At 41.2% G+C, this 26,632-nt stretch overlaps 1 protein-coding gene across 4 annotated transcripts in view; it reads right to left on the bottom strand.

Moving 5' to 3' along the window:
• LOC145766221 (uncharacterized) overlaps window positions 1-26,632 on the bottom strand; it is a 49,497-nt gene that overhangs the window by 8,100 nt on the left and 14,765 nt on the right. For 3 of the 4 annotated variants that reach the window (XM_082577888.1, XM_082577891.1, XM_082577889.1), the window contains exons 7-21: window positions 20,563-20,640; window positions 19,771-19,833; window positions 19,303-19,440; window positions 18,503-18,656; window positions 17,906-17,953; window positions 17,542-17,604; window positions 17,092-17,154; window positions 16,065-16,229; window positions 15,500-15,647; window positions 12,611-12,762; window positions 12,189-12,263; window positions 11,044-11,106; window positions 10,871-10,912; window positions 10,222-10,383; window positions 2,784-2,960 (exon numbers count right to left, since the gene is read on the bottom strand). In XM_082577888.1, the coding sequence (XP_082434014.1) occupies window positions 2,784-2,960; window positions 10,222-10,383; window positions 10,871-10,912; window positions 11,044-11,106; window positions 12,189-12,263; window positions 12,611-12,762; window positions 15,500-15,647; window positions 16,065-16,229; window positions 17,092-17,154; window positions 17,542-17,604; window positions 17,906-17,953; window positions 18,503-18,656; window positions 19,303-19,440; window positions 19,771-19,833; window positions 20,563-20,640 (1,591 nt within the window). The remainder of the gene's footprint in view (window positions 1-2,783; window positions 2,961-10,221; window positions 10,384-10,870; window positions 10,913-11,043; window positions 11,107-12,188; window positions 12,264-12,610; window positions 12,763-15,499; window positions 15,648-16,064; window positions 16,230-17,091; window positions 17,155-17,541; window positions 17,605-17,905; window positions 17,954-18,502; window positions 18,657-19,302; window positions 19,441-19,770; window positions 19,834-20,562; window positions 20,641-26,632) is intronic. The other variant, XM_082577890.1, reaches the window with a different exon arrangement.

The following is a 26,632-nucleotide window of genomic DNA, read 5'->3' as shown; positions in this document are numbered from 1 at the left end:
AAACACACCTTGCTGCTTTCCTCCTCAATTTGCCTTTTCTACGTTGTCTTGGTTCTCCTTTGTTTTCTACGACCTTCCACTCACAACTCCAGCGCTCTTCGCAAAACATCATCTTCATCCCTTTTCAAAACATGTCCATACCACCTCACTCATTCGCCTTCGCCAACTTCAACATTCTCATTCAAACCAAAAAAGTTTATAAGTTCTTCGGTATTCCTTTTGTCAATCAGCTTCGCACCACACATTGCCCTTACTATCGCTCTCTCAGTTCTTCTTAAAATCGCCAATTTGTTTTCCCATAAGCACCATGTATCACTTTCGTACAGCATTGCAGATCTCACGCAGCTAGAATAAATTCTTCCTCTATTTTCAACGGAAATCTTGTACCACATAACAACTCTCGACACTCTCTGAATTTAACCCAACCAAGAGACCTCTTCCTTGACCAAAATCCCAACTCTTGCGGTCCCAATGTCATTACCCAACCACTACAGCTTGTGTCTCCTTCCTTTGACACCCAAAAACCTGGCTCCTTTGTTCCTCCATCAGACTTCCTGTAAAACAGCAAGCATCTACCTTCCTTATTGTCAGCTCTTCGCTCACCTCAGTACCTCTACAATGCGAGCTTCCAATATTCAGACTTCCTAGTCGTACCCCTGAATTTTTAACAGCATTATCAGACAACCCGGAGATTCTTCGCACCTCCTGCCCATTTAAGGGCTTCCGGGGACTGGGGGGCATTCCTTTTTTAATATTCTTAATTAGAATTTTTTGGTGCATGTTTTTCTACACTGAGCATGCCCCTTGCTTATCCCCAACCTCCATTTCAAGACCGGAGTGATCTTGATGACCAGATGCCTCCGCACGACAACTAATGAGTTCGGCCATCCCAGGTTTGACTTAGTTTTTCCTGCTTGAAAGATGTTTTCACTGTAGCATGTAGCTATCCTCCACTGCCAACCTGCCTGGCACGGGCATCAATGTCACAAGTGAGGGCCAGAACTACCAGCGGGATGTGTATCGGTGACAACGAACCCAGGCCTGGGGTAAGGTGCTACCTCTCCTTCTGACATCGAGTATACAGTTAAAGTCATACCCAGTGCAGTAATTGTTATTAATTTGATTTTGTTACAATAATTTTATACATCCAAGACTTCGATACACAGCTTTCAGTTGGTCACAGTGAGGAATGGCTAATACGGTCAATGTGAGGATGTGAAGTCAATGTGAGAAATAGGAAGTACAAATAGTACAATCAATGTACTTGAATACTAGGAGCTGTGTTCGTGTTGGAGACGGATACAGTGACACTTTCAGAGTGGGAATGCATCAGGTTTCTGTATTGAGCTCGCTAGAAGCCCTGTCACGAGCTGCGCACTGGCTGTCCTTGGGAGAAGTTGTATGCTGACGATCTTGCCATCATTGACACCTCATTACAGACGCTTGTTGACAGAACCACATCTAGGAAGAAGAGAATGGAAGCGAATGGTCTAAGAGTGAACATGGAAAAGACCAAAGTAATGATTTCTGGTCTCAACATGAACTCACCGACAAGATCAGAAAAGCATCGTTGCTTAGTATGTCTAAGTAGAACTGGACGAAACCCTATCTTCTGCACCAATTGCTCTCTGCTCTCACTGGGTTCACAGGAATTGTAGTAACCATTCATACCAGACCCACAATACCTATACTCACGCTGTTAGGGCACAGCCAGACCCATAGACAGTAGGCCAGTAAGAGAGGTTGAGGTTGAAGGTGGCACACTTGACGTGGTAGCTGACTTTTGCTACCTTGGAAATATCATCTTCTGTAGGGGGGTGTGAACTTGCGGCCATAACACGGTGCAAGTCAACCTGGAAAAAGTTTACTCCTCCCTATCCTTACAAGCAAGCAACTTTTTGAGGCAAATAGAGGTCAAGTTTACTCCAACTGTGTGAGTAGTGTCATGCTCTATAGCTCCGAAACGTGGGAAACACTAGCAAGCACCATCAAGCGCCTACAACGTAATGACAGAACGTTGGTAAGATGGACGTGCCTGGTCGACTGAAGATAAAATCCAGTTTAAAACTCTTTTATGCAGGTATAAAATAAGAGACATTGCTGACCTCCTCCAATTGGGCTGAGTGAGATGGCTTGAGCACATAGAGCGCTGCACTAGCTGGATCTCACAGGTCAGATGTGTTAACATTGCAGTACAGCGAGGTCAAGGTAGACTAAAACCTTCTTGGGAAGAACTTGTTAAGCATGACCTTTTTAGCCCTGAACATAGACTCTGCCAACCATTGCCAACTTAACAGACCGCGAGGTGTGGAGAGAAAGGTTTCGCTCTCCACAGACAGATAGGCCACACCCTCAAGATGAGGATTAATTTATGGCCTGTACAATTAAAATTGGTTGATGATAATGACAGTGCCAGGAAGAAATTAAATAAGAAAATTAGATAAACTAACTATTTCGTCACTACAGAAGCTTTCACCTCATGATTTATCAATTTGCTGGCAGCAAAAGGGAAGCAACGGGCGCTTGCCCGTGCAGAGATTAAAGACAAATGAAAAACAAGGAAGACCCAAAAAAAACGTGGAAAAGGCAAGTTGAGGTGGAAAGCAGCAGGGTGGGCTTGACAAGAGAGGACGCGTTAGACAGATTGATGTGGAGGCAGGGTGTGAAGGCGATTGCGGCACTTGGAGGTGAATCCGGCCACCCTCGGTAACGGGGACATCACCGGATTAAAACTGGACTACTACTACTAAACCAAGAGCTGCAAGAAGACAAGAACCACTTACTTTGTAAAGATAGAACTTCATTTTTGACAACGCCAGTTTCCGTCCCAGCCTTGTGGAGTTGTTCTTGCAAGGTGGCGCACTGCACTTCACGTTCGTGCGCTACAGTCTGCGTCGAAGCTAATTCCGTTTGCACGTCGGGAAGTAAACGAGCTGTCTCTTGCGTTGATGATAAATCTTCTGCAGAAAAATATTGACCAATAGTAAGCCTCGTTGTGTTGCAGCATTCCATAGGCAAAGCTACCACCACACATCCACTTGCAAGGCTTGATTACCAGTAGTTAGGTACCAGATGGATAATAATAATAATTTTGGATCAACGCAATTACGTACAAGGGTCGGATGACGTACCTCATGCATGCCCAGCGAGAAAATCAGTCATCTTACATTGATGCAACGTCTGCAGACTTGGAATCAATGCAAAAAATAAACAACTTTTTGGCTGCATAGCCTCTGATTCGAGTCGGCATGGCATTCTATCAAGCCTCAGACTATTGAGGTGGCATAAGTTGCCTCAAACATTTACTGTGATGAGAAGCTGTCCGAGCATAGCGGTCGGCAACATTTCTCACTCACGACACACACCTTCACGACACAACATTTCTCACTCACTCACGAAACAAAAATACATAAAATGCTACAAGATAGACAATACAAAACACTATTATATTTATAGGAATGAGATGGCTATGTTCATTCCAATGCCTACATATAAAGCATGTTCAGACTACAGTTCCCTACACCAGTACACCACACAGCCTGAGGAGCACTATCAATAAAGACGAAGGCATTCCTTCATTGACAAAAATGTTTTCACAATTGCCAATTACCACCATTATCAGATCGATTGAGATGGTCAAGGTGTCAAATCCTCGAGTGGCTGATTCAAACATCACGACGTCATTCTATCATTTACCTTTTTCTGGAGTGTTGCATGCAACATGGCTTACAGCAGTGGTTCTTATTCTTAACCCTTTTTTGACACGCCTCTCTGTAGCAATGATTACATGCTTGCGCCCCCACCCCACCCCTAATTTTTGAACAATTATTGTAACACTAAAAACAATTTTGTTTTTGTATACGTATTTAAAGACATTTAGATGAGTTGTTGCTTGATTCGTCCACTCAAACTTATCATCTGCGAATGCAGCATCCAAGTTACCGGTACTGAAGCTGTCAGGATTTCTTTATTCAAACTCCACCTCTTGAACATTAAAGTTTCAATAAGCATGTTTCTTTGGACAACCATCAAACATTCGTGTAAAAAAGCCGGGTGGTATATTACAAGCAGATTGGATGTCCTCACCCTTACACACACGATTGAAAAGACGATTGCAAAGAGCTCCGGTTTAATAAACTCTCAGCTTTGGTAAACTTGAGCATTTTAAAAACTAAGTTAAAGATACCTTTAATTGGTTTACTGGAGCCAAAGTTTTAAATACTAAGGCTTCGCGATAAACAATCCAATGAATCCTAGCACAAAATTTATTATATTCTTTCTCATATATAACCAAGCCAGATTGCAGAGTAAGTGCTACAAAAGCTACGTCTGCATATTATCCTACCAGTGATCCCCACTTCCCAAATAAATGTAAACTGCAAAAAGAGTAGCCTACAGAACATTAAAACCCCTGCACACTGCAAAAAGAAACTAAATATCGTTATAGAGGTTGCGTTCCATGAGAAGTGGTTGACGCCTCCCTAGGGGGGCGTTCCCCTCCCCCCAATTGAGAACCACTGGCTTACAGTAACAGCCGTCGATCAAGCGCTGATAAAGTGTAGTGAAGCAACAGCAGGTATCAACCTGATAACAATCTGCTCCGTTTCGTGAAAGTCCAACAGGGACAGAAATATTTCAACATTGAAAGCATGCTAACACGTCATGGCAGGGATGTCGTTCCTACGTCTTCTTGTTGTCGCGAGTAGTTTGCTTTCGCAGCCAGTACAAGCATGAAGAGTCTGCTTCCACTAAAAGGTCTTTTATACTAAAGCAAAATCATTGCATAGCAACAAATACTATCACCACAATGAGACCAGTAACGTTTGCCCTATCTCCTACTAACTCACAGGCACTTCTGGGAAGAATAACTTTGTTTAAAAACTTGTGCCTGACCGGCATGGGCCAGCTGAATACAGAAGAATTCGCCTATAACGGCTTCGTTTATAACGTCAATTCGCCTATTACGTCACATTTCCCTCGGTCCCGGCAGAATTCCTATCTTTTACGTACATTGTAGTTCGGCTACAACAGCATCGCTTATAACGTCAATTCGCATGTAACAGCACCCTTCATTGGTCCCCAGACGTCTTTTGTTCGTTTATAACGTCACTTTAAGCCATCACCTTCACCACGAACGGTCAGTCTTTTAATCCAGTTAGCGCTGCTACTTGCAAAATATCTTCCCTTTATTTTGCTACGTCGTTCGCAGCAGGGACTTTAATTAACTGAATTAATTTTTTTCCCGCGTGAAAAACTATCACGTGTAAAAAGCAGCTCTACAGCTGACCTTTAAACAACTCAAAGCAACAGTTGTACGTGCAGTACTGTATAAACTAATTACAGGGTGTAAACGCCAAGTGTAGACAAACAAAAATTGTCATAAATAAAAACAAAATTTGTCATAAAAAGAAGGATTCAGTGGTCCCCTGGATTGATAGGAGTCTAGGAGACAGCGGGGTGACACTACAGCAAGATGGGGCAACCTCTCATACCGCGAAGTTGATCCAGAGCTTCTGAAAGGACAATTTCAAGGGATTCTGGTCAAAGGAACTCTGGCCTCCATCTTCGCCAGATTTGAATCCTGCCGTATGGACTTTGGTGTCTGGTCACTATTGGAGCAGAAGGCCTGTGTAACCTCCCACAAAAATACTGATGCACTTAAACGAGCTTTGCTCAAATTCTGGGATGAAATAGATGCTAAAACTTTGCGTGCAACATGTGCCCAAGTTCCAAATAGACTCAGACGTTTTATTCATGCCAAAGGTGGATATGTTGAATAAATGGCGATGGATATTAATCAGTGTGTCTTTGTTTTATTATTTAGCCCTCATTTAATGAAATCTATTCGATATTGACTTATTTATGACAATTTTTGTTTGTCTACACTTGGCGTTTACACCCTGTAACTAGTACTGTAGGTTATTTTTTTAAACAATTTCTTTGTTTACTGTATTTTCTGCGTGACTTTTGTCAGTTTTGGTGGTACACAGTAAACCTGACTGGATTATACACCTCTTTCTTTAATCAAAAGACAGTTTTGAATAGTTTGCGGTAGTTCGTCTATAACGTCAGTTTTTGCAATCCCCTAGAGGTGCCGTTATAGGCGAATTCTACTGTACAATCAAGACTCTCATAGTTGACACTACTGACACCTCGGTTGCTATTAAAGCCAACACGAAATTTGCCGAATCTATTTCCATCAAATTTTGCGCTGCTCCCATGATTATGCAATGTCATTGCCGCTAGAGCAGTATTGAAAATATGACCCACCAAGAAAAGCAGTGGTAGGTTACTAAAAAGGCTGACTGCTGTGTACAAGCTTGTTTTTTAGCGTCCCTCAAACCATATGCATGCATAGAATTAATTTGTCATATTCAATCGGTGCTTTGCTAAAAAAAAAAACTCGGCTTCAACAAATCAGCTTTTGCATAGCTGCAACGTTGCTGTACGTTGGTTTATTATATAAATGAAGCGGCGATATTACTGCTGTTTGAATATAATTGTGTCGTCTACCGCATGTTCGACTCACAAAACCTTTGCAACAAAGACACCAAACTTTGACACAAACTGCATCTTAGGTTATAGCTACTCTTGCCAGAATATCTGAATCTATGATGAAGCAAGCTACACTTTACTTTCAGTGAAAAATATCAGCATAAACTCAGGAAGTAGTAGGCAAGCTTTTCCCGCAGATTCTTCCTGTCTGTACAACCCCTCGAAAGAATGAGTCATTGCAGATGCATACACCGTGAAAGATCCGTGCAAAATCGGACAAAAAAAAAGCATCCATTCTAAAGCTTCTTCTCAACCTAAGCCGCGTTGAAGCTATGAGCGCTGCGATGGCGATTGCATCGATGCTAATGAGATAGTTATTGAATCTATGTCATGACATGCGACCAAGAGAAAAAGACTGTTGAATTTTTTGTGCAGAATAAATACGTCACTTTTCCACTTTCAACATGAAGTGACATAAAACTAACGTTGTTTGACAATTTTAATCTACTGATTAGTGAAACCACATCCCAACCCGTTTATCACTTCCCTTGCCTAATCCGATCATTACCAAGTCAATCAAACAGGTAGTGACGTCAATTCGACGAAATACGACGTTGAATTCTTGATATTCGTAAAAAGAAGGTATGCAGTATATGCACAAGCGCGTCACAAGCGACCAGTTTATAAATTTAGCTTTCAGGTTTCACGCCACTGAATTGTTGCCTGAAGTTGTGATTCATATTTGAAGTAGGGGGGGGGGGGGGGGTTAAGTTTAAAATCAACTTTAGCCTTGATTTTAGGATACAACAGGACATTCTAAGACCTCTGAAAACAGAATTTGAAAATACGGTCCAACCCTCCCTGCTCTGAAAATTACTTTTTGCGTCGAATTGCCTTGTATTGCATTGACGTCAAATTTTGTTTATGGCATTTAAAGTTCAAATATTATTTGCTACTGTACTAAAACATGTTAATAATGTTGCAGGACAGCCGCAAACAGTTTTTCTGGCTTTAGTTTCATCGTAAAACACGGGAGAGCGGTCATTTTGATTTGTGCGAATGGCTACGCGCATGCGCAAAAGCGTACCGAAAATATAGATATTCTGTATTGAAGAAATAGAGAATAGGCTACCACATTAAACTGATCCAAGGGTATTGTATAGCTTTTGCCACACAAGTATGGCTTTTTAAGTACACCTATCGTTCTTACAAAAGTATAACGATTAAACCCTCCTCCCCTATTTGAATTTTAATCGACTACAACTCCTCAGTCCTAAAATGCCTTTTACAACCAAGAACTATGATCAAAATCATGAATGGAAAGGAAGGATATTGGACAAAAAAAATCGACCATATGGTGGAGACATTATCGACGATCCTATGCTATCCCTCCCAGGTTTCTCGACATGTAACAGATAGGAAATGAACCAGTTATAATAGAATTTTATCCCGTAATGCCCAAACTGCTACCACTCTTCATCGATGGGGCTATCAAAGCACACCATTCTGTTCAAATTGGGAAAAAAGCAGGCAAACTGTTGATCTAAACAAAATGAAGGGATGTACCAGACATATTTTTTTATAAACTGTTGATCATTTGATTTTAGACTGTCCAAAGTCCATGGACTGCACTACACGGTGGTTTCAACACATTTTACAAATGCGGAAACATACAGGGTTAACAGAAAGTCCTAGTAGTTTTTCATTTTATCTATAATGCCTTTTAATATGCTAAGTATATATCTTGTTAAACTCTCTAAAATTTAGGTCTGATTGTGAGCATTAATTGCAAGATCAAAAATGAGCCAAAGAGAAGCCATCACTCAGCTCCATCGCACTGAGAAAACCAATTCTGAGATCATTAAGCTCTTAAAAGTTGCTAAATCCACCGTTTACCATGTTGTGAATACATTTAAGGAACTTGGCACATCTGAAGAACGTCCTAGAAGTGGAAGACCTTGCACTGCTCGAACAGAGAAAGTGATTAAGGCTGTCCGAGAAAGGATGAGAAGCTCCAACAGATCCGTCCGTCAAATGGCCAAAGACATGAATGTGAGCAACACTTCAATGAGAACCATTGTGGAAAAGGATCTTCAGTTGTTTCCTTACATCTTACAAGATGAGATAACGGCAGTTCCTTACACCTCTCCAAAAGCAATAGAGACTTGAAAGAGCACAGATTCTTCTCAGAGAACTTGAAGGTAGGCATGGCAGGGCAAAAGATCAGACTAAAAACTCTTCACAATTGAAGCTCAGTTCAATAATCAGAATGATAGAATTTACGCAAAGTCTACAGCAGATATTAAAAATTCTGTGAGAACAGTTTACCGCCGTCAAAAACCGTCCTGTCATGTTGTGGGCCGCCATCTCCAAAACTTGGAAGCCTCTTCTGATTTTTGTGGAAAAAGATGTTAAAATTAATCCAGATCGCTACATCAACGATAGTTTGGTTCCAGCCCTTGAAGAGATGAAGAAACACTACAAAGATCAGCTTTTTACATCCCACACCTCAAGAAAAACTCACGTTAACTTCCAAGATTCTGGAGCAAGGAAATGCGGCCTCCCTCATCGCTGGATTTGATTCGTATGGACTTTGTGTGTGGTCGTTATTGGAGCCAAAGGCCTGCTTCGTTACTGACTCGGACAAGGGTTGATGTTCTGAAACAATCACTCCTTCGGGAATGGGCCAAAATACCTCAGGATGAGCTACTTTTCTCAATCGAAAACTTCCGACAAAGAATTGAGAGAGTTATGCAAGTGAAGGGAAGCCACATTGAAAACAACTCCAGAAATTTATTCCTAGTATTGTAAGCCCTCATTGTGATACCTTTTTGATAAAATTTTATTTGTTTTCTATTAATAAATCGTTTATAAGTTGGTCCAAGAACTTTCTGTTCATTCTATACTTAAAAACTGGACAACGAGTTTCAAGTGTGAAAACACCTAACGAAACTACTACAGATCTTAAAATGCAATTTTCCGAACCGACTTGGCCCATTGATGGAAACTACAACAGGTGTAGAACCTTAACCGCCATGCTCCTTTACAAAGATACTTAAAACAACACAATCAAAGCGAATGCTGGGCTTGGACCATGACAACCTTTATACACAGGCCATGCCAATGTGCAGCTTCAAATTTGAAAGGAGGCCGATCTGTTAGTCGCCAGAATCGTATAAATTGATAGTTTTAGTAGCAGTTAATAAATTCAGTCTTTGTGTATATTTTGTTTGGTTTTGAGCTACTTTTGTGTTATTGTGCTGAAAATCAAAAAACGTCTGGCAACACTGGTCACAGGGAACGAATTGTAACTGTTTCAATGTTAGGCTACTAGTTTAGTAGTGATTTGAGATTCAGTCGTCACACTTTGGCAATTTGGATTATCAAGACTATCCTTTCAAAGGAATATGAAGTAAATTTAGTTCAAAATCAAAATTATATCGGCCTCCAGTTTGCACGCTGGCGAGGGCTGTGACCACAGATCGCTATGGCTGGGACCAACCTGTCCCTGGAACTTCAACTATCCTATCGGTCGTACCTCACCGGCACTGGATGATTGAGTCACATTATCATTAAAACTCTCACTAGTTAAAGAAGGAAATGGCGTATACAAAAGTTATTGAACATGGAATCAAATTCCTGGAGTAAGACAAGAATGCTCACGTGATCAAAATAAAGCAATGACGTCATTTGAACGTGTCAAAACATCGATGATCTCGAACAAACCTTTTAAGCGTCGGATTTCTTCTTCCTGACGTTTCAACTGTTTTTTGACATCTTTTAGCTTCTCCATACTTCCAGGATCTCCATGAGAGGACATCTGACCATCCACCATCGTGCTTTCATCCTCATTCCCAACCAACTGGTTGCAAACGAGCTTTTGTTCGGCTAAACAAGAAACACATTGACTGCATACCCTGCTGATATCGTTATCTTGTATTGAAACCATTTAATGTGTTGATTGACTGCACACAAGCAAGCCAACGTAATTGCAACGCTATAGAATAGCCATTTAGCTTCGACATAAAAAAAAACATAATTCTCTTGAGGTGGCCTTGCTTAAGGATGAAACAAATCTGTTAGTTAACGTCTCAAGTTAGAAACAAAAAATATTTAAAGACATTAAAATTAAAAAGGAATTTGCAACAATGATTCCAGAATCTCCCGCCAGCGCAGTGCGGCTTTCTTTCTACTACGTGGCATGGCTGGCGATTGGATTCAAAACGAAACCAGATTAGAGTTAGCTGGTGCTACAATAAAGAAAACGAGTTTTCTGGATGTTTGCAAAGCATCACTCCCTCTCAAAGGAGGAAGTGAGTGCCAAAAATTTCCATTAAGAGCAGAAGACAAACACTGAAATGCAAAATGTGGTTACCTTCCCTTCCTTCCATCACCATTGGCAGGCTGGCTAGCTGGTCTGCAAAAATACACACTGTTCATAACCAAAAGGAGCCGCAAAGAAGTTTCTAACAACCCGCTAGTAAAGACAACACAGAACACTACAAAGCAACCGGTTACAGTTAGACACTAGTATGAGTTGACACGCACCTTTCAGTTGGGCGTTGGCTTGCTCGCTCTGCTCTAGTGATTTTGTAGTATTCTTTAATTTTTCTGAAACCAGGAAACAACATCACTAGTCTTTGGTCGATGCAAACCATATTACGGCAACCGTTGATGGTTTATGTACTGGTTTACCATACAAATATTCTCATCAGGTGGATATTTGTTTTGAAGCATTGTTGGCTGCGACAATGAACAAGTGGTTGATACCAGTTGGTTTAAATCAGCGTGGTCCAACTGCAGGCCCGCGGGCCAAACTTGGCCAGCGAGCTCCGTTTTTTTGGCCTTCCAAATGATAGTCAGCTTTGCTTTAATCTAGCAATGTCACTTCAATTTTTGTTTCTTTGTTATTGTAATTGACAAAAAAACTTTGTAAATGATTCTTTGTGATGCATAATAATACCACTTTGTTCAAAAAATTTTCCCATGGGCGTGAGAGTTAGTACACAGCCCCCCGACTTTCAAATCCAATTATGTGAACTTCAGAACGATCCGTTTTTGCTGTCAAAGCAAATAGAAAATCCTGCACGCTTTTGGGAGTTAGTGTCAAAGGAGAAGTTTCCCCTTTTAAAAAGATGCTGTTCTGAACCTGTAGGCCACTCGATGTTTGGAAGTACATACATTTGCGAATGTACGTTTTCGGCAATGAACAATGTTAAAACCCAAAATCGAAATCAACTTGGAAACGAGGGTCTGTACGCTTGCGTTCACATGGCCACAGCAACGATTCTCATGGATACCAACGCTATTGTGTAAAATTAAAATCTAAAGTTGAAAAAGTTAAAGATGATCCCCCTTTTAGGGTGAAACAAGCTGTAGAGGTTTTAGAGAGTAGTAACTATATGCCATAGGCATAGGCTATGTACAATTTGTCAGCAATAAGCCTATAAATCGCTATTTAAAAACATTGGCCCGCAAGATAAAAAAAAAGTTTTTGGCCCACGATGAAAAGAAGTTGGACCACGCTGGTTTAAATGATGAAGATTGACACATAGGATCCATTTCTGTATATATTTTCAGCAAGCGATTCATTCAAAATCTCACAAATAAATTTTGTTTAAAAGCATGTGTTTCTTTTATATCTTGTATTAACTCAAATCTTTCCATTTCAGATTCAGTGAAACCTAACTCACTTAAAACTTTCTTCAATTTTGCTTTGAATAAGAGAAAACTCCCGGGCGCCACAATCTGGTCATCTGCAAAGGGTTCTGTAATATGAAACATGAGCTTGTGGTTGACTTCTTCCATATCAAGTTTATGCAATTTCATTTGCAAACAAATTAAATGCAATCATCTAACAAACAACCCAAAATTATTCAGAAAATACAGAATTTTGGGGACTGAACACATCACACACGTTTGGTGAACACATGAAAAGTACTTTTACCACAGGAACTTGCAGCGTTTATCAACCAAACAAACATGCTTCGCTTAAATGGATAGATAGTAAGGGAAGCAGCATGTTTTACTCGCAGCCAATTTGGTTCTGACAATTTGAATTATTATGCTCCAGGTTGTTGTTAATTGAAGGGATATAGCGAAAGTCTAAACCAACCTTGCAGATCTTCTTCGATCTCCTCTTCATCACTCAAGTTATCTGTTGACTGGAAGAGTTTCATTATACTCTCGGAGTCCTCCAGTGTGGATCGTATCTTGTCTTCCTGGTCTATCAAGCTCTCTCGGTCGCTCAGCGCAGCTTGGAGTTCTCTGCGTGGTGTTGCATGATAAATACGTTATCTAGCGTTGAATGTATGTTATATACGAGTCGTCATTGTGACACATGAAGGCAAATGGAGCAAATGGTGACATTGTGACACAGTTGACACAGTTGAACTGAAGGAGGAAAATACTATCAAAAAGGGCATAAAGATTAAAGATGCAATCCGTGCAAGGAAAGATTCGGCCACCCCCACTAGGGTGTTGCAACCGCCCAAAGGTGTGTGAAAACAGCTCATTTTTTTCGGCGGTAATATTGTGTAAAAACACCTCAGAAAAAATTTAGGAAAATCGGATGAGGTTTATCTATAGCAGAAAATTATGCTTATTTTTCGTGCTGAAAATGCCCCTCCAGCTAGAAAAGTTTTCAAGAAAATATTTACAAACATACGATTTGAAATATATGCAAAGCTTCAACAATGTCGCATAGTGACACACAAAATATGGGGATGTAAAGCAGAAAAATATCGGAAGTTCCCATTTCACCTCTACTTTTAGCAACTCTATACTGATTTTTGTTGATGTTTTCAGGTGTCAGTGAATTGGTTTTGTCCTTCACGTTTAGTACATAAAGAATTATCAAGTTCCAGTAATTTAAATTATTTACTATTATATGTTTATGCAACGATCTGTATGAATAGGTATTAAGTAATGGTAAAAACAAATACTGATGCTCGTTCGACGATTCTTCCTCAAACGGATACACAACTTCATGCCGCGGCGCGCATGACGCGAACACGAATGACGAGATCTCTAGGCCGCAAGGCACAAATGACGCATTTAAAAAAACAATTAATTTCAGTACTACATAATCAAATCTCAAGTCTTCATGCATTGCGGAATTCAGATCATGCGTCATTCATGTCTTGCGGCCTAGAGATCACGTCGTTCGTGTTCGCGTCACTCGAACCGCGACATTAAGTTGTGTATCGCCTGAAACCCCGAGCATTGAAAACCTTGAACTGCATGAATCTAACTAAACTTACCACTTATTCACAAGTGCTTCTTTGTTACATGGCCATTTTAGAAAAGTTGAGGGGAGATGAAACAAAAACACAAAAACCTGCATCGCCTCGTTGTGAAAGAAATACTACCACAATATGAAAAACTACGTATAAAAATAATTCAGGAACATAAAATGACAGCGAAAATATTGGTTTTGTTCAAGACATATGAAAACTTGAGAAAAAATAACCGTGGAATAAGAGAAAATCATCATTCGATTAAACAGTTTGAAGACAAGTTGGCAACTACACAACACAACTACCATGCCATTTTGGGCAAGAAATGCCCTCGCTAAGATGAAACAAAGCAAAATGAGAAAATGTCCATTTGAAATTTCTGCAATTGCTCAGGATATTGCTTTAGTCACTTTAGTGAATAGCATAATGATTGACCGAGTGGGAAATTATGGTGCATTGGATGCAAAAATGTTAAAGGTAAACGAACAGAGTTGGTTCATAAGCATGAGGATCAAATGAAGGTAAAGCAAAAAAGAGAAAACTGTTATGCTCAATTATCAGGCTCCAGCGAAAACGAACATAGTGACACGGAAAATGCTATTATTCCAATTCAATCTTTGTCACCTCAAAGATTACATAAACGTGTTGTGAAAACAGGAACAAACATATTTGTGTCTCTTAATATTCTGAAGTCTTCTCAAGTAGTTTCTACATCAACAAGAAACAAGATCACCCCAACAGCAATATCTGCAACACTAACTACACTCATGAATGTGTGGGGAGGAAATACTGATGCTGTAAACTTACATTGACGCCACAGTGTGCTGCACCTAAAAGACGTGCTTCCTCAAATTAGCTTACGACTTTTTGGATGTTGCAAGGAAAGAAAAAAATTGGCGAAACATTTCAAAAGTTGTTAAAAATGACGGACACTCCTTGCCCAATCAAAGAAAGCAAAAGATCAAGCAAAGTATTGGTTTTTTAAATCGAAATAAACTTCAGTTCTATAGTGAGATGAATAATGAGATAGATATAGAATAATGAAACGTATTGTTATTTTGATAAGTGTTTCTACTTTATTAGTATTTCTACAGTAATTGGTTCTTTATTAGTATTAGTTGTTTATTAGTTTTAGTGTTTATTAGTAATTGGTTCGTGCATACATGTTCATACATCATACTCCCAAAGAAATTTAAGTGTTTAAATGTATCAAAAGTTGATGTTCTTGAAATAACACTTGGAATAAAATGAGAAAGGTAGATCTTTTTGGCAGCATGTTGCATCACAATTAGTCTAATTGCTTAAAATAATAGCAGAACTAAATTGCAACACAACACACATACAAACTTAGGCAGTTTACATAGAAGTTCTTCAGAATTGCTATCCGCATGGACGTTTTGAGGATGAAAAATGAGTATATTTTTCTGCTACAAGTCAATTTCATCCAAATGACTTGAAATTTCAGTTGAGGTTTCACAAAACTACCGCAGATATAAAAGTTAAGCGTGATCGGAACAAGTTTAATTTTTTTGAGGGGCACCCGCAACACCCTAAACTCTATTAGCGGGAACAGAACCGAATTTGGACGTTAATAATGATAATTGAAAGAATGTTCATTTATATTTTAGCCAAATCTAATTATCATTGGTCTCATACATATCTGAGGGGTATTTCAAGCCTGCATTAAGTGAATAATTTATTCAAAGGTGCAAACACTAGAAAGATGGTAATAAAGCATCTTGTTTTTGATACAAGGTCATGCTCACTTGTTCGTTTCGTTCAAAGATGCTGCTTGATGATCTCTTTCTTCTTGAAGTCTTACCAGATCTTGCTCCATTCTCTTCCTTTCTTCTTCTTCCATCGTCTTCTCTTCCTGGACTCTGCTGAGCTGATCCTGCATAGCTTTCAATTGATCTGAAGACGATACGTTCCAATTACGTAAAATTGAAATGAATGTGTCAACCAATCGCGTGGTTAAGACTGGCTGATGAGTCAGACACTTTATCACTTGCATTTCTAGTGATGTTTATTTCATGATGAGAAAAAGATAATGTTTCAAAAGCTTTGGTACAACCAGGATGCGCACTGCTGCGTTGCATGAAACGTAAGTAAAATCTTCATCTTGCACAATTACTGTTAATTAAATTTCCATCAAGCATCATATCACACACGTCACCACCGTTACAAAGCAAATAGCCTTAGTCAGCTGAATGGCAAAAGCTCAATTGAAGCAATCTTCAAGCAGGTTTAACTTAATTTCTAGTAGAGGAGCGACATCCCATCATTGTATGTTGTCCCACGACATAAAGTTTAACATCACACTGAACTTACCCTTAACGTCAGTCATAGCCTGTGTTCTGGTCGCAAGCTCTTCAGTCGCTTCATGAAGTTGTTGCTGCAGGCGTTCCGTCGCATCGTTAAAGAATGCTTCTTCATTGTTTTGTGTGTTATTTTCCGACGTTTCATTTGAAGAGCCATCAGAATCTTTGTGGGCAGCTGCAATAGGTGGCAAGGTTTGGTTAACTCGTTGACATGAATTTTTGGGCTCAAAGGCTATGAAGGGGTAACACCTTTTAGCAGGTGAAGCGCAATTCAATAACCTTTCCTGTTCACTGGTTTCCCCACCCCGGGTTGTCTAGCAAGACAGTCCCAGAACCTAAGTCGTGGCGAGCCTGTTTGTGCTAATCTAGGCGGATCTAGAAGAACAAACCCCGATAAAAAAAACAGTAGGCTTCAGACATCCAGCAATAAGGCAACAAGAATAGTTGAGTACAGAATTGAGTTTTGTTGAGTGACAGGACCTGATACAAACAGGGCGTGCATATTCTGTCATGGAGTAGCACAGAGCCAATGCGGTCATTCTGAGGGTTTGTAGGTTAGTGCACATAAGTGAGTGACAGGAAAAATGAGAAAAGACAAAAGAAATCATGGAAAGACACTTTAAAGAATGACCTGACAAAAAAATGAAAATATATGCCAACAATAGAGAAAAATGGAGGAGTCACTGCAGACAACTGGTTGACCCTGACGTTTTGGATAGACCAGGCTTCGTTGAAGTAAAATAAAGAGAGTTAAAATGAATTGAACGACTTTGAACGAGTTGCATGAAACTTCAGTTTTGCTAATTTTATAGTCAACAAACTTCTCGCTTAAAAACTTTTGATAGATTACAGAAGTATCCTAAGAAATTGTAGTTCACAAAGTTGGCATAGGCGAAGAAGGAAAACAATCATGTTATCATTGAATGCTATAAAAAACGCATTTAACAAATTTCGTCTTTTTAAATCATTAGCGTAATGCACGGCGTTAGTGCTTTGCACTTCCTCAGTGTTGTGTAGTTATTGCAGAACAAACTCACAAATATCGTTTTCTATCTCCTTCTCTCCATCTTGTTCCGCTTTATCCACCGCGGTCACGTGATCTGTTGAATAATGTGCACTCGGTTACAGGCGACGAAGACATGGCGATTGGTGACATGTGGGGTTTGGCTACCCTGCCAACTACACGTCACACTTAGCCTAATAAAATGATGGATGCCATGTTAATGTCGAGCTAACCGCAAAGCATGGATAGGAGACTTTCAGGTCCTTAACATCTAAGTACATGTTTGCTTGGTGGTAGTTTACCAACCCGATAACAATAACGTGTCATAGTCATTGCACATGACGTCATTCAGGGAAAGATGATTATAGCATCCTCCAGCAGTCCAATGCAGCAGTTCCGGTCGACTATAGAATTACATTTCGTAGTACCATTGATCGATATAGCGCTGAGGTTAACGCGGTAACGTTACATAATAATAACTTACGAGACGACTCTTCTGAATTTGATGGATTTCTTTTTTCTGAGCATGAGCGATCGGAAGGCATTTCTACAAATTATAATTACAAACGTTTTAAGTTTAGTTCAAGCTCTGTTCGGTGGTATTCTTCGCAAGAAAGTTGAAAATCAAGAAAGAAATGTCAAGAAATTGTCTAAACATAAGAAATTCATTTAAGCTTTTTTCAAGTTTCTGTTGTCAAAGTTTATATATTTTCCATTTGCCAACGTGTGACAAAAATTGTCACTAACCAAGATAACACCGAAAGGCTTGACTCGAAAATCCGCAACAACTTTTCGCATGAAATTTTCAAAGCGAATTCCTACTTTCAAATAGCAACATAATAACTTACCAGTGGCTTTAGTTGAGATGTCATCATTCTTGCTCTCAAGCTGTGCACCTGAATGAACGGATGAAAGTTAGTTGAAGTGTCAGGGACCCGTTGGGAAGCAACCCACTTTGTCCCAGCAATGTTTTAATTAACGAGTTTCTTGGGTCAGACATCCATGGCATTGTTTCACACCAAGGGCCATATGTGATCGATAGTTTCCATTTGATAGTCTTCACAAACTAACCAGTACCTACCATGGCAACTTGCCATCACCACCTAGTGTCTACAATCCTTACTGAAAATCGCCACTTGAATCAATAGAAACATAAAACACGCTTGTGATGGCATCTTTTATAGACGGTACACTTTGCTGACGGAACCAACACACACGAATTAAAATTAAGTGCAACGAAAACGTTTTGTGTGTAAATAAACCACACGCATTTTCAAAGTTGTAGCGTTCAACAAATTTCGCTCAAACTACACAAAGCTTAAGAAGCATTTTCCAGTGTACCTACTGCACTGAGACCGGAAGGTTGAAACGGTGTGCACTGTCTGCAGTAATATATATATAACACATATTTGATAAAGCTCCCATTATGGCCTCTCAAAACTCACAAAGATCTTTAAGCTTGCCATTATCTTCTTCCAACAAACTCATATTTTCTCTCAATGTTTTCTCTTCTTCCTGGAGTTCTTCAAACTTCCTTTCCATTTCGATCTTCTCTTTCTCAAATTCTTTCTTCGCTTCGGTGTGTTTTTTCTCAACGTCCTGCAGAGGATTAATTACATGAGTAAGAGCCTATATTCATTGTCATCTATAGCGTTGTCAAATATCGAGTGAGCAAACACCAACCCATAGCAGACACAAGATGTCGCTATTTCCATGGACAAATGAGCGCGAGCAAACATAACGATTATGTAACGAAACGGGTGGACATAATAATCAATGGTGGAAAAGTTTGCAAGTGGAAACATACATCACTATGTTTCCTGAGATGTTGTTGGATCGAACATTATGCCACCGATTACCAAGTCGAATAAACAACTTTTCACATATGTACATTTATTCAAACAATACAAAAAATCAAATTAAATACGGCATGGGCATTGGGCAATATACAGTAGAAGGTAAGTTACAACGCTTTGCCAATATGTTGTTCATCTTTCATTGACTAACTTGTCAGTTGGAATATCATCAAAAGATAAAACAGTGCAGATCCTCAAACACGCGACAAAGCAACATTAACACACAACATCTGATAGTCCGGGAAAAGATAAAATTTATAACAAAAATAATATAAATTGATGAACTTTCCTTAGAAAACGCTGAATACGGTAAGTAGTTCTTACGATGAATGAAAACACTGATTGGTAAAGTTGGTATGAGCGTTAGACAATTGTCGGGAATTTCCTACCTGTAATTTTTCAGTGACTTCTTGAATTTCTTTCATCTTATCTTGATTAGAAGCGGCCAGGCTCGTGAGTTCGGACTGTACCTCCTCATGAACGTGACGTAGATGGGCACACTCGTCCTCTGAGGTGCCCAGAGAATGCTTGGAAGTAGGTTAAGCAATGGTCAGTTGCATTCAGGTAAACGATAAGTTATAATGTAATAAAATATGTCAACTGCAGATAAACAAGCGAACAAGAAAAATATTCCTGCCAGGGACATACATATACTATAGATTAGAAAGAATCTTCTATATATAGTTTTCCCTTACTTAAACTTATATAGTGCAAGGTTTGAAGTTCTAGGCAAACCATGGAAGAACAACGATTGATACAAAGTGAAAGATTCCATTAATATAGAACAGAATGAAGTAATTCAGGGTAATGCATTGCATCGCCGTAATGCTTAAGCACAATGTTTCAATGTTGTTCACCTCAAGGTTCGATAGTTTCCTTACTGCCTCCAGCTTCTCCTGGACAACTTGTCTCAGTGTTTCCTAATCAAATATATATAAAATTACCTGTAGAATCGAATGAATTGAATTATAGGGACTGGTTGTTACGCTTCGTTTAATCGGCTTTCGTTGACAGAAAACAAATATTTGACTTCACTCCACCTTATCAAAGCTGGCAAGTGACAAGTAAGTTCATGCCAAAGTCGCCGAAGCACAACGTGCTTTGCTTAGTTAGAACATGGCCATTACATCACTGTAAACTCGTTTAATCTTTAACATGATTAATTGATCATCGGCATTGATGAACTTGTAAACGTTTCGCGAATGCAACATCAGCAACGATGCTGCATTTTCAAACTATAAATACTTGCAAACAACAACAACAACGCTATATTAAAGTGATAATCCTAAAAGAAATATTTGTCGTTCGCTATACGAAAGAATCAGAAAGCCGCCTCGATGAATGACGCTACTCGTGGCAAGAACGGCTTTCAATTCAACCGGGCACCATCATGTGATGAGTCAAACGACATTCGATTTCTAAACGTTGATGCGATGTCTTCAAGCAGTAAAAATATTATAAATTGAATAATCAGTGGAACTCGTTACACAAACAGCCCAGACAAAAATTATTTGTTTTTCACATTGATTCAACGTCTGTAGACGTTAACTCAATGTAAAAAAAGTCTACCTTGCTGTCTGGGGGGCAAGCGCAGAATAAAAACAAAAATCAGTGACACATCATACAAGCAATCGTGCCTGCTGAAATACCTTGGAAGTGTTCTCGTAATTATATTTCTCTTCCTGCACCTGCTGTAGCTGCGTTTGCAGGGTGTCTTCGTTTTGTGTCTGAAAGATAGCAAGTACCACAATGAGAAAATGGAATATCTTCTGACAAGTGTCAAACCCACAACAATGCTTGATATGAACGACTCGGTTACATGTCTTGTAATACAAACGAATTTATTTTCACAGGAGTCAGTTTAATCATAAACAGCTAATAATCGATTTCGATCAGCTAACAGATAGATCATCTTCAGTTAAGCTGAAAGCAAACAGCAAGAAAAATCAAATGATAAAGATGCGAAAGAAAGAAAAACGTTTCACTCTTGCTACCGTGACACGTTAAAGAATTACAAACTCGAAGAAGATTGGACCATCCCAACCCTGCGGAAAATGCTCCCTTTGCGACAATCATGATAAATACTGTAGTATAATATCTACTACAAACCTCATCACCAAATCAGGAAAAACTGTACTACTAAAACAAAATTTAAACTGCGAAAACTTTGGCATTTCCGTTGCCACACGCAAATTATATAAAGAGCCATATGTTGGCCAAACTATTAATTCTTTCTCAAAAAGATGGACAGGTCATCGAACAATGTGGAAAAGCTACTGTAAAAACTTGAATAACACAGAAGCATCCCTACTGCAACACTACTCCAAATTCCAAGACGGCATTTTACAAACCGGACCTAAGCTAGAAAATTGCTTCGATGTCACCTTCACAGAAAAACCATCCACCGACTTACTCGACCTACATGAAAACAAATGGTGAACAATTACCAAAGCAAAAATTAATATTCAAAAAATAATCACACCCTTTTTTAAATAATCCTTGCCACCTTCTCCTTTTTCAAATCTTATGGAGACTGCTTAGTTGTAATCTATTCAATAACTTATGACGTAACAATTGTCTTTGCCGTTCTACCATTTGAATATACCTTATAGGTACAGTTGCAGGACGTATAGGATAATATCTACCTTTACAGTTTGCGATTTTAGTCAGTAAAAAAGAAAAAAAAATTGTGCAGGTAGTTGTCAGGTTACTTCATGAATATCTTTTGATGTAGTTAATTGTTTTTGTCGCTATATCATATTTGCTACAACCGGCGCCTTTACCGGTTTAAAGCGCAGACTCTATCCTTATTGTCAATTGAACTAATAATTTGCGTATTGCTGATGTTTCCTGGTTAGGCTTGCTCATAATGGTGCAACTTTATACCATGATCTTTCGTGCCATTTTTTATTTATTTCGCCTTCGGTTGTTAGTCTTTTCCATCAATTCTTTAACGTAGTAAGAGTGAAACGTTTTTCATTCTTTCTTTTTCATTTCATTCTTGATTTTTTGTGCTGTTTGCTTTCAACTTAACTGAAGATCTATCTGCTAGCTCAGTGGTTCTCAACCGGGGTGCCGCGGCACCCAATGGTGCCATTTACGTTTCGCAAGGGTGCCGCAAGTTATTAGAGTAGCATTATCAAATATATGCGCCCAGACATTGAAAGGATTTGCGCTAAAACTCAGCGCAAATTTCGCACTGACTTTGTTTAAAACGAACTTCATGAAATTGTACATGATATGATACGGAGCTGTAGTTAGTTTTGTTTTTACGAAAACTCTTTTTAAAATTATTTTTATTTAATGCAAAAACTTTTTGGTTTGACTGTGGGTGCCGCCATATTATTTGGTTGTTCGCAGGGTGCCGTAAGCAGAAAAAGGTTAAGAGCCACTAGCAGCTAGCTGGTCGAAAGCGATTTTTACCTGTTTATGATTGAACTGACTCGTGTGAAAATAAATTCGTTTGTTAGTACCACAATACGTTCGAACTAAAATATAACATATATACAGAGTGACACAAAAAAACGTTCGTGGAGTTGCGAGCCGCCTTCTCGCGGGACGCGAAGGGAACGGTCCGTCGGATTGTTGAAGGAAAAAACTGCGACCTTCACTGCGAAATTCCCCCTCAAGAAATTGAGGAGAGATTTCGACGTGACATGACCGCTCCTAAAGCTGGGAGTTGCTCGCGGATGCCTGAGTGGATGAACGCCCACCGTTACGAGTATGGCAATGTAAACCTCTCCCTCATCGATGACGGTGAAGGTCCCATTACGGCCCGGGAGGTGGAGGCGGTCCTCCAGTCGCTTGATGTCGGTTCCGCCCCTGGTTCTGACGGATTGTCCTACGGTTTCTGGAAGACCCTGGACCCAAGAGGGGGACTCTTGGCCAGCCTTTTCGAGACCTGCCGGATCAACCGTCGTGTACCGGACCAGTGGAGAACCAGCAGGATCACACTCATATGCAAATGCAAAAACCCCGAGGGTGATCTGCACGACGTCAGCAACTGGCGGCCCATCTCCATCTGCCGAAACATATATAAGATTTACGCCGCCGTATTGGCCCGACGCCTGCAGCGATGGGCGGTGGAGGGGAATGTTATCAGTCGAGAGCAAAAGGGATTCATGCCCATAGAGGGCGTCTACGAGCATGTGTTCATGCTCGACACCATCCTCTCGGATGCACAGTCACGCAAAAGGCCTGTGTCGGTTGCGTTTCTGGACATTCGAAACGCCTTTGGCAGTGTCCGGCACGAATGCATAGCCGAGGTCCTGCGTCATTTCGACGCCCCCACAGACCTTATTGAGTGCATCTCCGACATATACGTCGCTAACACCTGCACCGTCCGCTGTGGCAATGGTGAAACCGACTGTATCCCTGTGGGGCGGGGAGTCCGTCAGGGCTGCCCGTTGTCTGGGCTGCTATTCAATTTGGTCATCGAGGTGCTCCTCAGGGGCGTCCGTGACAAAACGGATTGCGGCTACAACCTTCCTGCTAAAGAAGACATCAAAGTACGTTGTATGGCATATGCGGACGACATCTGTCTCGTTTCTTCCGATCGCGAGCAAATGATCTCCCTCTTATCTACTACTGATCCCTTCTCTTCCTGGTCCGGGCTACGGTTCAACCCACGCAAGTGTGGCACCTTATCCTATAGGAAAGCGTCGGCGTCCCGTCTGCGGGTCGACCTGGAACCTTTCTCCCTAGCCGGGGAGGAAATCCGAGTCATCCCCAAAGGCGAAACGTACAAATATCTTGGCGCTCGAACCGGTTACGCCTCGGATGCGTCCCTTACCCAACCTTTCATCTCCACCCTGGAGAAACACATTTCCTCTTTAATGAAATCTTTCCTTACTCCAAGCCAGAAACTTCTGGCACTTAATTCTATCATTCTTCCGTCCACGTCATACCATCTGCGAGTGCGGCGCTTCAGACAGTATGAGCTTCTGAAGCTCGATCGACTGGTATTGCAGTGTTTGAAGGTGGCGTGGCGTCTTCCCAGGTGGGCGTGCAGCGCTTTCTTTTACTGTAAGCCTGCATTGGGGGGCTTTGGTGTGTTGAATCTGTGTCGCGAAAGCAACACGCTTTCGATAGCCCAGGCCTTCAAGATGCTGACGTCTCCTGACGACCGTGTTTCTGCCATCGCTTTCGGGCAGCTTAGGCGTTGTGCCAGTCTGAGGTTCGGCACTCCAGATCCTACCCCGTGCCAGCTAGCCAGTTACTTGAATAAGGACCCCCCCCTGAAGGTGCCCGTTCTCGACCGTGCCCAACAGGCGAAAGCTTGTGGGGCCGCGTCCCGGCGGCTACCCGTCGTCTAAATGTACGTTGGTCCGCACGCCCGGATGGCGGTCTCGAGTTGACCGCGGGGAGCTCCAAAATCACCCCTCCCCTAAGAAAAAAAGTGGTTCCGACCCTCCACCAACACAATGACTTGTGGTGGAGGAGACAGTGGGAATCCAAACCTGACCAACGCAAGACGGTCAGTGCCCACTGTCTGTCCGGATTTTCGAACTCTTGGACTCGGCGACCGGAGCTCCTGGATCACGCGAACCGTGCATTTGCTTATAAAGCCCGCCTAAACCTACTTCCCTTGAAATCAAAACCAAGCCATGGCCACCCATATAAACCTGCCATATGTCGCGCGTGTGGGAAAGCGGAAGAGACTCTCCCTCATATATTGAACCACTGCCCTACCGTGATGCCTGTTGTCACGGAACGACACAATTCAGTATTGTGGGAGATCGTGAAGCATGTACCTGCCGAATGGCAACCCTTGCTTACCATAGATAGTACGGTTCCACAACACGTGGAAGCGGGCGGTGCTGATCTGCGCCCTGACATTGTCCTGCAACGCCCTGACGGTGTCACGGTTGTATGTGACGTCACTTGCCCGTTCGATTACGGCGCGGATTCCCTTCGAAAAGCCGCCGACAGGAAACACGACAAGTACGGCGAGTTATGTGTAAACATATTGGAAGACAGGAAGCGCCCTTGCAGGGACGTCCTGTCACTTCCGTTCGTCGTAGGCTCCCTCGGGAGCTATGCTCCGTTGAGCTCTCGGGCTTTGGCGGCCTTGGGTGTTCCTGCTCGTGGGGTAGCAGAGGTGGCTAGAAAAGTGGCCTCCCTCTCAATCGAAGGTTCCCTCCGTGTCTGGAAAGCTTGGAACGCCGGGCTCACTCGTGGAGGGGCTACGTCATAGAAAAGACGATTCCAGCGATCAGAAGCTCAATTCCCCAACAACAGAAGCTCTGCAGTAAGCATCCGAGCGCGCAAGACAGCAAACCTCAAAACCCGCCAGTAATTGTGTGACATCATAGTATGTTAAATCCATTGTTTCATTATCAATTTACCTGTAAACAATTGTTGTTTCATCAGCATGCTGCAGCTCAATGAAGAATACAATCATCATCAATAAAATAAAATAGCAATATATGAATTAAGTATATATTGCATATCGTGAATGGACTCATATCATCTATCAATGACGTAATATCATTAACAACACTGGATCTGTATTTTCATATTTCAATATTTTAGATTATCACACACTACCTTCTCCCGATATGCTGCTCTTTCCCGCTCGGATCAACCTCGCGTTGCTTTTAACTCATCGATAAACATGATTTCCTGATCAACTCGATGCAACCTCCAAAGTTTCATCCCACTATTCTATATTTTTCCTGGTAACGTAGCCTAGTCATATCTACGCTTCGATCGCTAGTCCCCCCGACCCATCTGGGCGAACCTGCCTCAACGTCTGGCCAGTGCACATCCGTGCTCGTTGGTTCAACGTGAACACTTTTTCGGTAGGTAAAGCATAGAATATATTCCCACTTACCATCTTTTTTTTTACACCAATTAATTGAGCCTTTGTTCCAGATTTTATATAATTTTCGTCTCCCACGAGTATTCAAATCGTCCTTGTAGCTAAGCTTCTCTTCCTCGTGGGAGACCCCAAAGTTTATCCGCTCTGCCTACGGGCAGACCGGGTATAGGAGTTAAACGTACCTGTGTTACGGTCACGTGGGCGCTGCCTGGCTTTATAAATCTTCTGTCGCCCGGCCCGTCGTGAGCTGACCTTTTTGCGTTTGCAGAAAGCAAAGCTCGTCTCCCTGGCCCGTTCCGCCATTCTAACTTTTGCGGACGAGTCGCACAAAATTCTCGATCCACACTTTCCTTCCACAGATACCTAGACTCCCCAGCCTGGCCCCCGCGACCTAAGCTGGTGGACTTCCCTTCCGGGTGCATCGCCACCCCATAATCACGCCGCTCCCCGCCTCCACGGGGCGTGGCAGGCCGGTTCTTTAAAGTCTCTGACCTGGCTATGTTTATTGTGTTCTTCTCGCCCTGTCAATTATTTTGTACTCGTGCGTCGTTGATCAAAATAAAACAGTTCATCATCAAATAACTTCCAAAATTTTATTTAGATTAACACAAAAATTCAGCTACATTAGGTTAAGTATATGTAGCAGACATCTCCAAAGTTTCAAGTCTATACCACAAAAACTCTTTGTTTAAGTGGCGCTCAAAAAATGTGCTCTAAATGAGCTCCCCGTTGCTGCAAGCATATTTGGATCCGGCAGGCAAAGTTCTCGATGACCCTCCCACATTCTTCCCTTGGGATTGCTTTTATTGTTGCTGTAATTGCTGCCTTTAGATCAGGAATAGTCTGGGGGTTGTTGCCATACACCCTATCCTTAAGGTAGCCCCACAGATAAAAAT

Source organism: Aplidium turbinatum, chromosome 3 (genome assembly GCF_918807975.1).
Source record: "Aplidium turbinatum chromosome 3, kaAplTurb1.1, whole genome shotgun sequence".
Taxonomy (NCBI): domain Eukaryota; kingdom Metazoa; phylum Chordata; class Ascidiacea; order Aplousobranchia; family Polyclinidae; genus Aplidium; species Aplidium turbinatum.
The sequence above is the reverse complement of the archived record's forward strand: the minus strand, read 5'-3'. Positions and strand labels throughout refer to the sequence as shown.